This window comes from Clytia hemisphaerica, unplaced genomic scaffold, assembly GCF_902728285.1.
Source record: "Clytia hemisphaerica strain Z4C2 unplaced genomic scaffold, Clytia hemisphaerica genome assembly, whole genome shotgun sequence".
Lineage (NCBI taxonomy): Eukaryota > Metazoa > Cnidaria > Hydrozoa > Leptothecata > Clytiidae > Clytia > Clytia hemisphaerica.
The window spans coordinates 393,025-409,227 of record NW_027103994.1 but is presented as its reverse complement, the minus strand read 5'-3'; the positions used below and the strand labels follow the sequence as shown (position 1 = coordinate 409,227).

At 35.1% G+C, this 16,203-nt stretch overlaps 2 protein-coding genes across 3 annotated transcripts; one reads left to right on the top strand and one right to left on the bottom strand.

Moving 5' to 3' along the window:
* Positions 1 to 1,016: 1,016 nt before the first annotated feature.
* LOC136811219 (glycoprotein-N-acetylgalactosamine 3-beta-galactosyltransferase 1-like) lies at positions 1,017 to 5,295 on the bottom strand. The gene is made up of 4 exons (XM_067067831.1): positions 4,917 to 5,295; positions 4,074 to 4,204; positions 3,419 to 3,610; positions 1,017 to 2,236 (listed from the first exon to the last, which is right to left on the bottom strand). The coding sequence occupies exons 1-4, from the start codon at positions 5,063 to 5,065 to the stop codon at positions 1,644 to 1,646; spliced, it is 1,065 nt and encodes a 354-aa protein (XP_066923932.1). The 5' UTR covers positions 5,066 to 5,295; the 3' UTR covers positions 1,017 to 1,643.
* A 5,059-nt stretch (positions 5,296 to 10,354) lies between these two features.
* LOC136811218 (transmembrane protein 208-like) lies at positions 10,355 to 14,630 on the top strand. Of its 2 annotated transcripts, none has more exons than XR_010847213.1 (5): positions 10,355 to 10,375; positions 12,692 to 12,781; positions 13,074 to 13,124; positions 13,424 to 13,612; positions 13,973 to 14,630. XR_010847213.1 is itself a non-coding variant. In XM_067067830.1 (5 exons), the coding sequence occupies exons 1-5, from the start codon at positions 10,410 to 10,412 to the stop codon at positions 14,111 to 14,113; spliced, it is 477 nt and encodes a 158-aa protein (XP_066923931.1). In that variant the 5' UTR covers positions 10,371 to 10,409; the 3' UTR covers positions 14,114 to 14,630. The 2 variants fall into 2 exon arrangements, 1 of the variants encoding a protein (XP_066923931.1); XM_067067830.1 differs by having other exon boundaries at positions 10,371 to 10,415.
* Positions 14,631 to 16,203: the final 1,573 nt, after the last annotated feature.

Here is a 16,203-nt window from a genome sequence, read left to right as displayed (position 1 = left end):
CCGAGGGAGATTCAGATACTTTCGATATTCTTGCAGGAGTCCTTCAGGTGTGATACCCTTGCTCCTTTCCGTTTTATAATTGTTCTAGATTACGTTTTAAGAATTTCCCTTGATTTATCCACTTTCTTGATTTATCAAATGAAAAAGGGATCAAAAGAAAGGCACCTCTTCGTACGCGCGGTAAAGGTTTGTTTTTAACTGATCTTGATTTTGCTGACGATCTTGCACTTGTTGCCGAAACTATCCAAAATCTTGAAGATCTTATTCATTCTCTATAATCGTCAGCTAGCAAAGTCGGTCTCTACTGTAATGAAGGTAAAACCGAATTCATCAGCTCTTCAGCAGATACCCACCTTCTAACTTCTTTTCACGGTGTCAACATAAAGGCAGTAAAGGACTTCAAATACTTAGGATCCTACATTAATAACTCTGAAAGCGACTTTAAAACTAGAAAAGGCCTCGCGTGGAAGGCATGCAATAAACTAAACAAGATCTAGAACTCCAATTTGTCTAATGCTTTCAAACTCCAAACTTTTAAAGCTCTCTTCGAGCCAATTCTTCTTTACGGCTCCGAAACTTGGACAATGAAAAAAGCTATGCTCAAAAGTCTGGACGGCTGTTATACTTTTAAAAAAGGTACAAAACCTGGACTGGCGAAACCATCCAACGATACAAGAAATTTATTGCGGACTTTCAAAAATTTCAACTGTCCTGACCAGCAGAATGCTTACCTTCTCTGGACACTGTTTCCGCTCGAAACATGAAGTCATATATCTGATCTAGTACTCTGGTGCCCTGCTGGTCCAAAGCGTCTGCGAAAACATACCTATTTAGATATTTTAAAAAGAACAACAGGGCTTGAGTTAGACGGAACTGGAGACAGCGCTGGTCGACCGTGAGCTGTGGATGGAGGGTTATTGTATGTTTCCGACTTAGGTCTTTAAAGACCTAGATCGAAGGATGATGATGATGATGATGATGAAAAAAGTTTGAACAAAACTAGATGTGTATACTGATAGAGTATGAATTTTTAAATTTTTGTTATTCCTTTATATTTTCATATAATTTATTAAAAATACTAAAAAATATAGAGTCACTTTACTTTTATATAAATTGATTCAAAAAATATCTACAATATAAACTTGATCGATATTCATAAAAAGCCACAAGTGGCAGTGCCAAAATCTCTCATTGGTTAAAAGCTTTATGACACATGTCTCACAGCCCCGGTGGAACTTCTTCCCACAACAGTGGAGATAACATTTCTATCGAAGTCCAAAGGGGGATCAAGGTCAAAAACCCAAGTGGGGATGGTTTTGGAATGCAATATTTTTCCATTGAATTTCAAATGGTGATGAAAACAGAACCAATTTCCCATCAATTTCGATTTTAAAATTATAAATATTCCGTCAGGGATGAATCTCTCGAATGTTATTACTTCCAAGAACAATATAACAACCCCCTATACCGATGAACAATTTCACGGTTGAAATGGATTATTGGTAAACAGAACTGATCACGCTCTAATAAGAGCTACTATTTGTAAAGTAAAAAGGGAGACGATAACAAAATACAGAGTATTTCTAGAATAACCCAATGTCACCATTCAGAGCACTACTTGTAGCAAACTAGGCTGAATGATGTCAGTTGTGTACGTGGTGCACACCGAACGGCCTCAAATGATAAATAAAATATTCCATCACATACATCCGGTTTGGCGGAATATAATGAAAAGCTATACTATGGTCTGAACAACATCCAGGTCCCGATTTGACCGGATGTTTATTATATTTATGTAACCAGTTCGTAGTGGGTATACCATTCGGTACTAAATGATAATCAGGCGCAAACGGGTGGAAACTTTCACGCCCAAATTCGTCTCTAGTATCACCGGGCACAACGCCCATCATTCGTAAACAAACGCCTACTTCTGCATCCTCGGCGCCTGCTTTTAGTTTGCAAACACTTGGATCACGTAGTACTTGGTTGAATACTATCAGGGTGGCTTTACTGAAAACATAGCCCGCCCCACCAGAGTTGTAGCCGCCAAAAGGGCGGAAATGTCGCCCAAAATAATGAGTCTGACTTGAATTATGCTTTGATAAGAAATAACGTAGATTTTCGAGAACGACAAATGAGTCATCATCGGCTTTTAAGAACCAATCAGCGTCGTAGAAATGGTGCTCGTAAATATATTTCCAAGCTGCGCGTGTTTTCAACCACAAGTTTTTTCGACCTGGATGAAAAGAAATAAAAGCAAGATTAGAAGAAAACACAGATAAAAAGTGCTAAATAGTGCTGACTTTACCAACGTGCCAGGTAATAAACAGTCTAAGAGACGCCGACTAAGTTTGGAAGGTGGTTGGCTAGGTTGGCAAACGATATCATACTCCAGGATGCATCGTCTCTTATTTTCCCCCTATTTTCTACTTTCTTATCTTCTATCCTGATTTTCTATCGTTCTCAAGTGTTTCTAACCGTTTTCTAAGTATTTTTCTGAAATTTGCCCGTACCGGTGAAACAGGTCATCGACCCCGGCTCGAACCACCAAATGCAAGCAATCTTGGTTTACATACCAGCCTAACCGCTTGCGCCATCGAGACACGACAAAAAGCTGTCATTCACAAATACTTATAACGTGTAATTTACAGACCTTAATTAAGAAAGCTCCCAACCCTACCGGTGCCCCTACAAGGATCCCTAGGGGATCCAAAGTTAAGTCACAGGGTGCGAATGCCCCTAAGAAGGCCTTCGGCCTGATATTGTGACTCTCGAGCTCCAACGCTAATCCTAACTGATAATAACCAAACCCCCGTCTACGTCCGCGGATTGAAAAATTTCACTTGCATCCTGGAGTATGATATCGTTTGCCAACACACCAGGCTAGGTGGTTAAGAAACTGGGTTGGCTTGTACACTGTGAATTTTTTTTTCAAACTCATCTCCAGAATCTGCATTGAAACACCATGAAAAGCTTAGCGAAACCAACCCCGCCCAAAATAAGGTTGGCCGCGCATAATACAAAGATAATTTTTATCATAAGTTATAACAGAACATATAAGAGGATACTACCAGCCAAGCCTAACGTCAACACAATTTCTATCTAACGTCCAAAACATAAAAATAAGAATAGAACCTATATGGTATCAGATAATATCAGGTAATAATATCAGTCTGTCCCTCTAAAGAATTCTGCATTGTAACACGCATGCATAATTTGTCGTTCTTTTAAACCGCATGTAGTTAATTCCCGTGATAATAAAAAAGGAATGAATATGTAAGGGTGGTCACTTTCTGTCGGGGTTATGAATGGTGAAATTTGTCGTTCTTTTGGTTACTTTTAGTAATGCAGGATTCTTTAGATAAACCTCTCTATATATAATATATTGAAATAAAATTCTCATCAAATGAGATTTTACCTTCTGGTACGTTCAGCCCAACTACTGGGAAATCTTTATCACCCTTTGAACTCATGAACAGCAGTGTATTACAACGTTTTCCCCACGTGTTCTTGACAGCTTGTGCTTTGGTTTTCAATGTTTTCGGTTGCGTCATGATCCAACATAGAATTCGAACCTTCTTCGAAAGTAATTTAGCAACTCGGTCACCACCTGAAAATGTGAGAAAAAAGTTTCGCTGGTATTTGACTATCCTTATACGACATGATTTAACGTACCTCCTACTATTCGATTACACAGCATTTTTAAACAAAAAGAAAGATCAACTTTTCTTTCTTCTTTCTGCACCGCGCGAGAACAAACTTTGAGAAATTCGATTGGATTGTTTTAATGTTTTGTTAGCATAAGAGATCATGTTCCCTTCTATATCATATATCATTAACTAAAGAATTAATTTTGACTTTGTCCTTTAAACCATAAGATTTCTATCCCAATCGGGATTTCGATGGAAATTTTCTTCCTACTTGTGGGAAGAAGTCCAACCAAAGCTGTAAGATGGGATGTTTGTATCAGTTTTTACTTCAAATCAAGGAAAGATAAGATCTTTCAAAATAATGTTTGAGTTAAGGAGACATTCCAAGTAATAAAGGTTCGAGTTATAGGGACTGTAATATACCTTTATGATGTATAGAATCTAGATCATTGAATATGATTGGTTTATCAACAGGTTGAGGTTTGGAAGGAGGTGGCAAATGTTTTCCTTCATATTCTTCACTTAATAGCATGGCATAATCTTCTTCCATTGCTCTATTGGATCAGAAGAATTACAAGAAAGAATTACATTAGATCGTGCAACCATGAAGGTAGCAACCTCCTCTTCTATCCCAGGTTTTATTTACGTTACTGATGGACGCATGCTTATCATCTGGAGCTATCAACAAGAAAAATTGAGCTGATCACCAGGGTGGGAAAAGAGCATTTCACGCCTTGGAATGTGCAGGAATTCCACCAGGGTGGGAAAATCATTCATGTTCTCAGGTGTGACATGTACATTCCCCGACAAGGTGATTTATTTAATTTTTCCTGTGATAAGGAAGAATGGAAAATGCGATAATACGTAATGAATGAGCTTGTAGAGGTAGGTAAGATATTTAAGGTTCGGCAGATAGTTTGCGACTATTGACGCTTATAGTTTCTATTGTGCAACGGTACTTTTATCCAGGCTATCGTGATTTATCCAACTCAGGAGTGGTACTTTCTCTTGACGCTTTGTTGAATATTGTCAAACAACTTCGATAGTGGAAACCATCTTTAAGATAAGAGCTAGGTGGTAAATTCTATACTTCAGCGTCTACCAGGGAGATTGTATATAAACTTTTGCAATAGACCTCCGTTTTCTTTTCTTAAGTCTAATATAGCACTACAAATCTTGAATGTACTGAGGTGTACTGCTTCACTCAAGGATTAATCAAGGCTGTGCTAATTGGGATATAATGGTAAAATCGGAATAAACGCTTACCTGCCAGATGGTGGTCCTTTGTTGACCAAATCTTTGGTTTCAGAAAACGAAGATTGCAATTCACGAAATATGACAGCAATAAAGAAGCCGAAGGATAAACCAAGAAGAAACGCCATATGGAACTCTCTGCGGAATGATGCTCCAACCATCTTGTAAATAGTATTGAATACAGTTGAGGTTCTTAATGTCTGATGAACTTAGTTTCAATGAGTTTTGTTGATCAAATTTTCGGCATTTGTATACTACTCAATTTATGATTGCCGTATAAAATATTCTCTCGTGTTCCAGATGTTCTTCTAGTCAGAAATCTTTGGTATTTGAGTATTATTCGAGAAATTCCGTTCAAGTTCCCATCTTCACTTTCAATTTTTCTTCACCTAAATATAAGATAATATAGAAATGCTAGTAAATTTCTAAGTGTCAAGCCTGAAAATCGCAATAACAATAAATATGTTTTTTAAATACTCCCGTTACCATTTACTTTAAGGGCCCTTTAAGGATTTAGGTACTTCGAGAAGTATTCTACTGACATTAGTACAGTGTAGTTTCCATAAGTTGAACCTCTACAACTCGAATGTTTCCTTAACTCGAACAATTTATGTTTCCTGCGCGTGTTCGAGTTACAGATACTCGCTAACCTGGTAATTATTTCCAAACTGTCACACTTTATATTGGGCCAGATCTAGAGACATTCAATAAATTTTTATCACTGTAGAGTTTCTAATAGCTAATGAAATTTACCAAAAATCATATCAAAAAGGATAATAATTTTGAAACAAAAATATAGGGAAAAATTGTTCAAGGGGGTTGATAGAAAAATATTGTTTGAATAAATGTTTGTTAAATTCATTGAAATATAAATTCTTCATCGTAAAAGCTTCTGAAAAGTTTGAAGTATTTTAGCATATTCATATGAAAAACTTCAACAGAATACGAAATTGAACTCGGTGACGCGTACACTGTTTGGCCTCTTATAATTTGATTGGAAGATTTTAGACTAAACTGCAGACATAAATCAATCAAATATTTTCTATGGGTTTCACCAAGTTTCTAAGATATTTTAATTTCTATTATAAAAACATATTTTTACATCCGGGGGGGGGACTCAAATCGAGTTAGCCGCCTTAAGGGTAGGTATTTCAAGACCCCTAAAATGTACTGCAGGGTATACTTTTGATAGTGCGCTATAAGGGTCTATTTTTTAGCTGGATGGACAATGAAAAAAAAATTTAAGGATATAACAAAGATTTTGAATGATAATTCTTACAGAATTGCAAGTCTGACAGTAGAAATCTTTATCTTTATAGTTATGACTCGCACCCATTTCGCATTTTTTATTTGTTTTTACACCTTGTCGACACTTCATGCACATTTCCAGGTGACTTCAGCAAAATAAGACATGAAATCAAACCACACTTTAAGGATCAGAAACATTCAGTAAAATACACTTTATGATACCTTTTCACTGCTCAAAAGCTGCACTGTAAAGGTCCGATTTCGAATACCAATTATATGGTGGCACATGCCGCCGTTTAAAAATTGGATGGGCACTATCCGTTTTACATGTAAGCTTCACTGATACAGAAAGCCTGTTCCAAAAAGCTTAAAAACCATTCCACTAATTTAAATAAAAGCTGGTAAAATATGCTCATTCTAAAAGTCACTGTTTAGAAGAATTGAGAAAACGCAATTACTTTCAATGGCGGAGTTAAGACAATAGAGCAAGTACGTTGGAAACATGCGAAGGAGTGCAACGCTCGTTAAAATACAATGAAATCACAATTACAAATCTCTTCCTCTGAGTTCGACATGGTCTAAAACCGCCTATGCAGTCCTTTTTTCCATATGAAATTTCAACTTTTACATACTCAAATAACTTAACCTTAACTAATGAAACCAACTGATGACTGCGTGCTTGAAAAAGCAAGAAATCCAAGCATTAGAAAAAGTTTAACTTTTGCATATAGTTTCATCTACATTTACTTACGCCTTGATGTACATGGTAGAAAATCAATATATTGTTAAAGATGAGTCAAGAGGACTTGTAAAAGTTGGATTACAAGATGACAAGACTTGAATGGAAATGTTTGTAGGATTTACCGGTTATCTTACAAGAGTTTAATTGATATGAGTGACTGATAAAAATGTTAGAAAAGATTTAAAGAACTTTTGAAAATGGTATGGTATGATATAACGAAGGAGATTTAAAGTGACATTTTATTCGATAAATAAAAACATCCCCGCGTCACAAAGACCCAGTGGGAATGAACCCTAAACTTTTGCAGCACCAAAATAGTTAGATAAATACCATGTAAAATGAATCTCGTTGCATGTACTGATTATCAAGAAAATGTTACATTTAAAAAGGTCCAATAATATCATTACCACGTGCAAAACAACTGATTGAAAATAAAAAACTACAAAATTTAGTTCAACATTCTAACCTGATCAAAGTTATACGACTTAAAGGTTAACAAAGACCAACAACCAGGCCAGTCATACAATTTGTCAAACTGTACGAAAATACTCTAACAACATTTTAGATTCTTTAAGGTAATAAAAATCACCACGAGATATCGACCTTTATTTTGTTACAACGTTTAACATGAAGGAAATTATGATAGGGTCAAAACTCTTATAATACGACTTTGTTTAGAAAACATTCAAGTCTAAACCCCTTTAATTTTAAGAACAGTCTCTCAAAACCTTATAATATGCACTTTATTTGACAGTTTAATGCAAAACCTAAAAAAACAATAGATGCCTTTAAAAAGATATTTCTGAGAGCATTAAAATTAGAGAAAATCTTAAAGTATCATCTTTAACTCAAGCCGTACTTGGTCGATAACTGAATTTTGAAATAATTTGCTACTTTATTTGTGCCTATAAACGCCTATAGTTAGCTAAACGTTTTTATATTTTTAACAAAAACAAACTTTATGGAAAAGAGAATCCGGTAAGATTAATCATTAAATGACAGGAAACATGTAGATACACGTCATTTCTTTAACAGTACCGCCATATCCTCGTAAATCTTGCCAATAGTGTCGAGGACTGTAAAAGTGGTGATTTACCGTTGCCCTCAGTCAGTCAGGATTTAGACAATAAGAACTCTTCAGAAAACACAGTATGTATCAACTGGCCAATCTCATGGGTTCAGGAGTGCAAGAGGTTCTTTCCCAAATACCTTTTCAATTAGTATGAAAAACGAACATAAGAAAAAGGACAACCAAACCTATGGGAGCGTGATATTCCCATATTTTTCTTTATAAAAGCAAAAAAAAATCTACCAAAACCACAGCCTATCGTTGCGCCAGGGTAATTCAATCCATAATTTTACTCTAATTTTCAACGAAAATCCAAAAAACATTTAGGACACAGCTAGTATGGAAAATATTACATGATACCTAAAGAAAAGCAGAATACGAAAATCAATAAAAATTTAATAATTCTTAACAAACATGTGAATATTCACTGCCAATGTATCTAATTCATAAAAGTTAATAATTTACAGACCGTACAAAAATTTACTGTTTTTCAATAACGAATTTAGTACCTAACTGTGAATTAAGAAATCAAACAATCGAAAGAAAATGTGCTTAGAGGCTTATTGTGTACCGTGATAAATATTTCAATATGATTCATAAACCCCTATTCACACAACAATGTAATATTGTATTCAAATTCAACATTTACATTATCGGCCTTAAAACTAGTACAGATATGTATTTTTAAAAGGCTTCAAAATGCTATAATTTTTAGCATTCTTGTGACTATTATACCTAATTTTCAAGAGCGCACAAAACCTTTACTTTTCTTAGAATGTTCTTATATTTTTGGCCTCGAAACCGTGTATTCTAATAAAGAATGTATACCAGTATATATTTGGGATTTGACGTTTCTAATAGGCCCTTACTACTCAAAATCATTCCGTCGGCCCCTTGGAGAAGACTGTATTGCAGAGGCCCGGTAAAAATGGTAGGTAAAAATGCGCACTTTAGTACTGTGAAAGGTTAGAGGAATGTAAACATTGTGAATTTTTGTCTCTCCTTTAAAGAGAATGATTTAGATATTTGAACATGATATCAATGATAATTTTATAAGTCTCTCCTGAAAATTTCACAAAAATTCATCAAGAGGAAAAGAAGTTATGATTAAAAGGAGTTCTTTACCTACCGTTTTTCTGCTATGTTTCCTTATGAGAACCAGATGTTTATCTACCGTTTTTTTACGGAGGAGAGTGAATTTTCCGTGATCGCTAAAATCAAAACAATGGAAAATTGGATTGACGCGTGCGCAGTCGACACTCCTAAACGGTGTATTTCTTTCCAAAAAAAAGTTTAGAAATTATCTCCATTATTTTAAAAATTTAAACTGCCTGAGCAAGCCGTAGCGAAAATAAAGATGGCTGACGAAACAATGATGAAAGTGAAGCAGAAAATTTAGAGTTTCATCGATTTTTGATAATTTTTGAACTTTGACGTTAAGAGGTGGGGGGGGGGGGGGTTTTCAAATTAGCGTCAATTTGACGTTAGTCGTGGGAAGAATCGATATGTGAGTGACCCCTAATCAAGATGGTAGACACAAGTGAAAACAAACAGAATCAATAGACTGTAAAATGAAAGCTTTTTGAATAGAAATGTGGTGATATAAAGAAAAATAATAGAAGAAAAAGTCAGCTCCAGCCTTGCCATTGAAGTTCCAACCCCCCTCCCCCAAACACATCAGATCCTCCAAAATATTTGGCTGTATTTTAGCTCTTTACCCTCCAATATTCCCTGCCTCACCCAATTATAATTGAAAATTTTACCTCCAAGCATTCGGAGACCAAGAGAAATGGTGGATTCAGCAGCAAGTTCGTAAGCTGAAAGGGCATTTTCATCTTCCAAGGCACGTCCAGCATATGTCAAAACTTGGTTTTCAGCATGTACACCACTTCTGAAGGCGATTAATTCTTTCAAATCAGCAACAGAGACTGATGGGCTGACATCATAAACATTAGTTTCTTGTCCCTGCACAAAGATTTGCATCTTGACTGATTTTAAACTGGAGATATGTCTTTCAACTTCTCTCTCGCCAACAACTATGTGGTAAAAAGACTCATGTGCGAGAAAAAATGCCCCATATTTGATTGCACCACGACTGCGCAAACGCACTCGATTTTATCGATAAGGGCGGTTTGGATCTCTTTAGAAATAAATGTTACGAAACGAAGAAAACTAACAATAAGTGTCCCAAACACTTTTGAGATAAGAACAATTTGGGAGTGGAAAAACTGATAAATTTGAAACCATGAATTTTTTAATGTTTTATTCAAATTCAGCTTTTCATCGATAAAGCACGAATAGAAACCGACCAGGACCGAATCGATAACAATCGAATACTAGGCGGTACGGGCGGAGAACAAGATGAAAAGTTGCGCGGCCGCTTGAAGTCAGATTACAAATGTTGAAGATCAGGTAAGAATTTTTATCAACACATCAGATTTTCAAGATGGCGGTATGTTTTGATTTTTAAATTTTTTTCCCTGAATTTTATGCTTAATCTTTTTAAAAATTTTTTTCTGTTTTACATGTTGAACATGATTTATTAATTTTTTCAAGGGTTTTTCCAGTGTTTTGAATCCTTTTGATATTATTTTGAAATTTTCTGTAGGGCGGCAATCGCAAATATGTTCATTTTTTCGCGTCCTCGTTCAGGGTCTAAAAAGAGTGAGTCGGTCGGTCGGCGGTCATAAAAACTTTCGGGTTTCCATTTTTCCATCCATTTTTGGAGTGCATTCTTGGAGTAAACTGCCAGCCAGCCAGCAGCCAAAACAACCGCGTGTAATGGGTGGTTTAAAAGGTATGACCTTTGAAAACTTGTGACCTCTGATCCCACAAAATGGTGCATGTAATGATAAACAAAGTCAAAATGCTGCGAATGCGCTAGAAATTGCTCGCAAAAAATCGACAACAATAAAAATTTTGAATGAAGGAAAGGTCTTGACAGAAAAAGTCTGACAAATTTACCGCCGACTCACCGACTCAATTCTACTCAATTTTCGAGAGTCGGTCGGGCGACGACGCGAAACGAAGATATTTGTGATTACCGCCTAGCTATTACTTTACCGTGAGATCGGGTAGCTTGCATCAGTGTGGAGAGAAGCTGACCAATCAAAGCAGCAAAATTTCAAAACAAATGAACTACACACAGCTTTGCTCGCAGTCATAGATGAAAAAATTTGAGCCAAGCCAACCTCGAAAACTAATTTGAAGATCAACTTCCCAAGAAAAAGATCTACGGGGGAGGCGGAACCCACCTAGATCCATCCACGCACTGCCAAGGCTATTTCCCGAAAATTTTGCCAGACCTCAAACAATGTATATACCATTTACATGTGCGGAATTATTTTTACTTTAGCGTATAAACAAGGCCTTAAAAGTTGTAGCACTGTCTCGGGAATTGAATGACAAAATTTTTGGTTGGTTGATATTTGGCTGTTGCACGTGCGTTTGCAATCTATCATTTTGTCTCATTTTATAAGTTTTCAAGTTTTAATTGATTGTCTTGGATCTTGAACTTGAATCAAGTAACTCTCATCCTTGTTGATGACTGATGTTGTTTTTTCTGAAAGCTTGATTTCCTAGTGTGACTAACTGCAAAACCAAGCCAGAACTTCCCAAGATTATAAGGGGGTTTCCCAAATTTTAGATGGAGTTTCTCAAAAAGTTAGTCAAAGTCTCATTTAAAAAAGCTGGAGTTTCTTAAAATGTTGGGCAGATTTTCCTCAAAAAGTCTCAGAAAGATTCCTTTAAAATCATTATTATATCGTGCCCACGTGTTTCATTTGCTTGTGTTTTCGGATATGTTTTGGTCCTGAGTCCATTGGCCATTGGCCATTACCAGTATACTTTGTTTTGACAACTATATATATTTTGAGAGTAGCTGTTTTCGCCGTTTTTAATGACATTAAGATGAGAATCTGGTCTCAAATTTTGGAAATCCCAGCTTGATTTTGGGAAACCCCAGCTTGACTTTGGGAAACCCCAGCTTGATTTTGGGAAACTCCAGCTTGATTTCGGGAAACTCCGTCTAAAATTTGGGAAACTCCGGTCTTTTTTTCAAGAGACATTTTGAGCTTTCATGGCCATCGTATTGAAGGGAATCTTCTCGAGTTCCATCAATTGTTAAAGAGTCAATCATTTTGCATGGGAAAGAAAAAGGATAAACTTAAATTTTGAGGGGTTATTTGTCAAATTTTGTCTACTGGACTAAAAGTTATGATCTAAATGCTAAAACATTACATGCAAGACAGAGACACAAAATGTCCTTTATTCATCAGGAAATGTATATCCTGGTATATCCACTTTTTCCAAAGCACTTATTTACACGATAAGCCATTCCTGTAAAAGTGTCTGAATCATTTGAGGGTCGAGATTAGCTGCAATATTTCTAATTGAAGCTGTCAATTGATCAAAGGTCTGGAACTGCAAAAGTTTGTGGTTCCTCCCACCTTTTTTGTTTCATGTAGAGAAATGTAGTGAGATCAGGCAATCTTGGGGGGGGGCACTTGACATCTCCTTGACCACCTTTGGAAACTGGCCACAAAGAAAAGAAAAAAATTTGATCGTGAATAAATTGATGAGAGAAAAAATTTAATTCATGCATTTAATAATATAATCAATTGCAGTTATTACACAATGTGATAAAAAGTTCTTTAATGAAACACAGTTTTCGGGATCTTCCCTTGATTGGATGTGATTATTATTTTGTATTCATTTTTTAATCCTTAGCCCAAAGAACTCAAAAAGGGACAGAAACAGATTGATTCTGAAAATCAACAGACACTGAAGTTTTATCAAAATATCATACTTGTAGTTTTAGTAAGTATTTCATGTTATGTACCTTACAGGAACTTTTGAGATGCTATTCGAATTTGGACATTGCCTATTATTGTTCATGCAACCTTACAAAGGACAAGTTCTTTTACCTTAAACATTTAATTGAGAAATCATTACTTTTTTTCTCTTACACCAGAACATTGAAAAAGTTTGTGAAGAAATAAAAGGGATTCCTTTAGCATACCCTACCACTAATTTTGGATTATTCTTAAAGGAATACTTCAGAAAAGTTCACTATTCTTATAAAAATCATGCTTATAATGTTTCTTTTTAGAGTATATATGGTCTTTACATCGCATACTTTTTACCGGGATGGCCTTATTACGTAAGTCATTTTAAATTATAAGCATTTTAAATGAATTTAAAAATGCAGCCCAGTGTTGCAATTGTTTTTGTCTGTAGGTGTAGATACTTAATCTGTCCTGTTAAGATTTTTACCAGTCCCAATTGTAAGCCTTTGAAAACGAAATTTCGTAAACTTTTTGTATAATTATTAATTGTTCAATAGTGGTTGCAACACTCGCTTGAAACCTATAGTTCTATTGGTTTGAACCCTAAAATTTTTAGTAAAGTGTAACAAGCATTTTTTATTGATTTTCATAAAGTATTATTTTTCCCTTGCAGCTTTTGATGGCATTCACTGCTCTTATATACCTTGGCTGTTACAAATTTATGGATAGTATGGTTGGAGGGGGGATGGATCTAGCGTTACCAGGAGGCATGGCCGAACATGCTAAGGATTTATTGTTAGTGACTGCAATCGTGCAATTTCTTAGTTTGATAACGAATTACGCCTTGCTGATATGGCTAGTGGTAAGTTTTGCTTTTGTCTTATATTTCATATGCTCACTTTTGGTTTTGCCGTCAACTTTTACTCCAGTTTTAGATGATAACATGAGAGGAAGCCAATGATAATTAGCAGAAAAAATAGTAGTACTTTCAATTTCCTGGATGATACACTTTTTCTGAATTTGTTTTCTTCTATATTTACTGTAATCAATTTTTGGCTGGAAAAGGATTCCAATCGATAATGTAAAAGTTAATTTTGTATTTTTATTATCATTATATAGAAAAACCACTGTACTTTAAAGTTATTTTAGTCATTTTATCATATTAAATTGGTGTTGAAAAACAAAAACTGTTAAATAAGAAAATACTCCTTGTGTTTTTCAGGTACCTGCACGTGCTTTCTATTTATTATGGGTTAACGTTCTTGCACCATGGTTTTTTGCTGAACCTCCCTCTGAAATGATGGATGAGAAAAAACAAAAGAAAATGGAACGCAAGATGAAAAGACAACAAAATTTCCGTTGATACTGGAAAATTTATAATTAACTCGCTAATATAATGGACATTTTCATTTACAATACTCGTTCATTCTTATTAAAAGGCAAACACCTTAAGATTCTTGATGGATCAATATGTTGTTTTTCATAGTGCGAGCTAACTGTCTCATCTAAGTGAATGTCTTGAAGTCTGAGCTTTTTTTATCTGACTAGACAACAATAGTTACAGAGTTTTTTTAATTTTATATAACTTTATATATTTTTTCTGATCGAAGTGATATTTAGGATATGTATTTCCAATTATGAAACTTTTTAATGACCACAGGATGACCTTGATTGGGTTTATCCCCCAACTCAGTAACTTTACTACTCTTTCTAAAATGATATCAGAATTTTTTTCTGCAATTCTAGCATTTAAATTGAAACATTAGGAGTTCTATTTGTTTTGTAAATAAAATTTTAGTTAATTTTAGTTGATATTTTTGGAATTTATTTACAATAATTAATGGTTGGTAACGGTAAAACATATTGAAATTGAATTATAATCCGTTTATTCTTAAACTTTCTGTTCTTATACCCCTCTCTTACAGCTCCGATGGGTGGGGGGTGGAAATTTCTATCGAAATCCCAATGGGGATAGAATTTCTATTGTTTCCAGGTCAAAAAATCAAGTGAGGTGGCTTTGGTGGGGATTTTTTTCTTTTGAATTTTAAATTGGGATGAAAACAAAGTCAATCTTTTAAAATAATCTTCAGCAATACATGTATTTTTTATAAGCACAACGCTTTTAAGCATATCAAAGCTAAGATTTTTTTCTGTTTAAAACGGTTTGAAATTGGTCAAATAAAAGAAAAAGACATCCCACATTCCACTGCTCTCAAAATTTGAGCGAATCTTTACACAATTTCTGAGATTTTACTAAAACTTGGCTCGGGATGAACTATAAGCTTTTATAATTTACAAGTATATAATAAGCATAGGCTATGCGACCCTTGCTTACAAAAGTGAGTAATAGATGACAAGATTGCCTGGAAAGGCTCATGATTTATTATGATTAACGTTTTGATTTTATTGGTGTGGTTGTCTGCCAATCACCGTCAATCATTTTACATTAATCTCAAATCTGGATGAGAATCATCAAAACAAAGGATCCTGCCATCTTGCGCAAATAAGTAATAAGTTTTTGATTTACAAGTGCCTGAAATTTTCCCACCCGCCAAATTTTACATATTCTACCATCCACCAAAAATCTTATTTTTGCCAACCGCCAAATTAAGTACACGCCAAAATTGATACACTTAAGGTACGTGTCATGCGTGCTGATGCGTGGAATAATCAGAATCATCTGCTCGGAGATTACTCTTGTGTGCTTAATTCTAGGGGGTCACTTTGCAATTTCTTGGAAAAAATCACCCTAATAGTATTTTATAATACGGGGGGTATTATATCTTATGAAATTTTCCTAGAGGTTTTTGGGAAAATCACCCCAAAATCACTTAATATCGACCCATAATATTTTATGAATCGAATACCAACCGCCTTGCTTATTCCACTCCCCCTACAATTAAGAACAGAAGAATAACAATCTGATTCAAATGCAACTTTTTAGCAAACTTGGTTCAGAAATCGAATTAAACAATTTTCCCTAAATTTGACGAATAAAAAACTTGCCTTGCATTATCATAAGCTTATGTAAGCCCCCGTCAAGTACCGGGTGCACCAAAAAAAGTATACAGGTTTGTCGAGAAGCTGTGAGCTTCAGGATTTAAATTTTTTGTTCATTCTTTTTTAATCGTTGAATTTTGAGATATCATACATTAAATTTGAAAAGGTAGTTCGAAAGTTACCCTCTTTACACATGAAAATATTAAAAAGTGCAACTGTGTTCACCAAAACTCGTTACGGAATTTAAGAATATAGTAAAACAAGCTATTCCCATGTGGGGTGATATTTTTGGAAAAGCTAAAAAAAGTTTTGGAAAACTCAAAGAGAGGCTTTGATGTCATGTGTGTGCTATGTGAGAAAACTTACGAAAAAATAGATCACCATTCCTCGACTAGCTCAAAGAACTTGGGTCTGCATTGAGTTTACTCATGTTGGAAATGTTCATAATGTGCA

Coding starts and splice junctions, on each gene's coding strand:
- LOC136811219 (XM_067067831.1), bottom strand. CDS start 5,065: ATGGTTGGAGCATCATTCCGCAGAGAGTTCCATATGGCGTTTCTTCTT. Junction 4,205..4,916: donor AAAGGACCACCATCTGGCAG/GTAAGCGTTTAT, acceptor CTGATCCAATAG/AGCAATGGAAGAAGATTATG. Junction 2,237..3,418: donor TGGGCTGAACGTACCAGAAG/GTAAAATCTCAT, acceptor CTTTTCATCCAG/GTCGAAAAAACTTGTGGTTG.
- LOC136811218 (XM_067067830.1), top strand. Junction 12,782..13,073: donor ATATCATACTTGTAGTTTTA/GTAAGTATTTCA, acceptor GTTTCTTTTTAG/AGTATATATGGTCTTTACAT. Junction 13,613..13,972: donor CCTTGCTGATATGGCTAGTG/GTAAGTTTTGCT, acceptor TGTGTTTTTCAG/GTACCTGCACGTGCTTTCTA.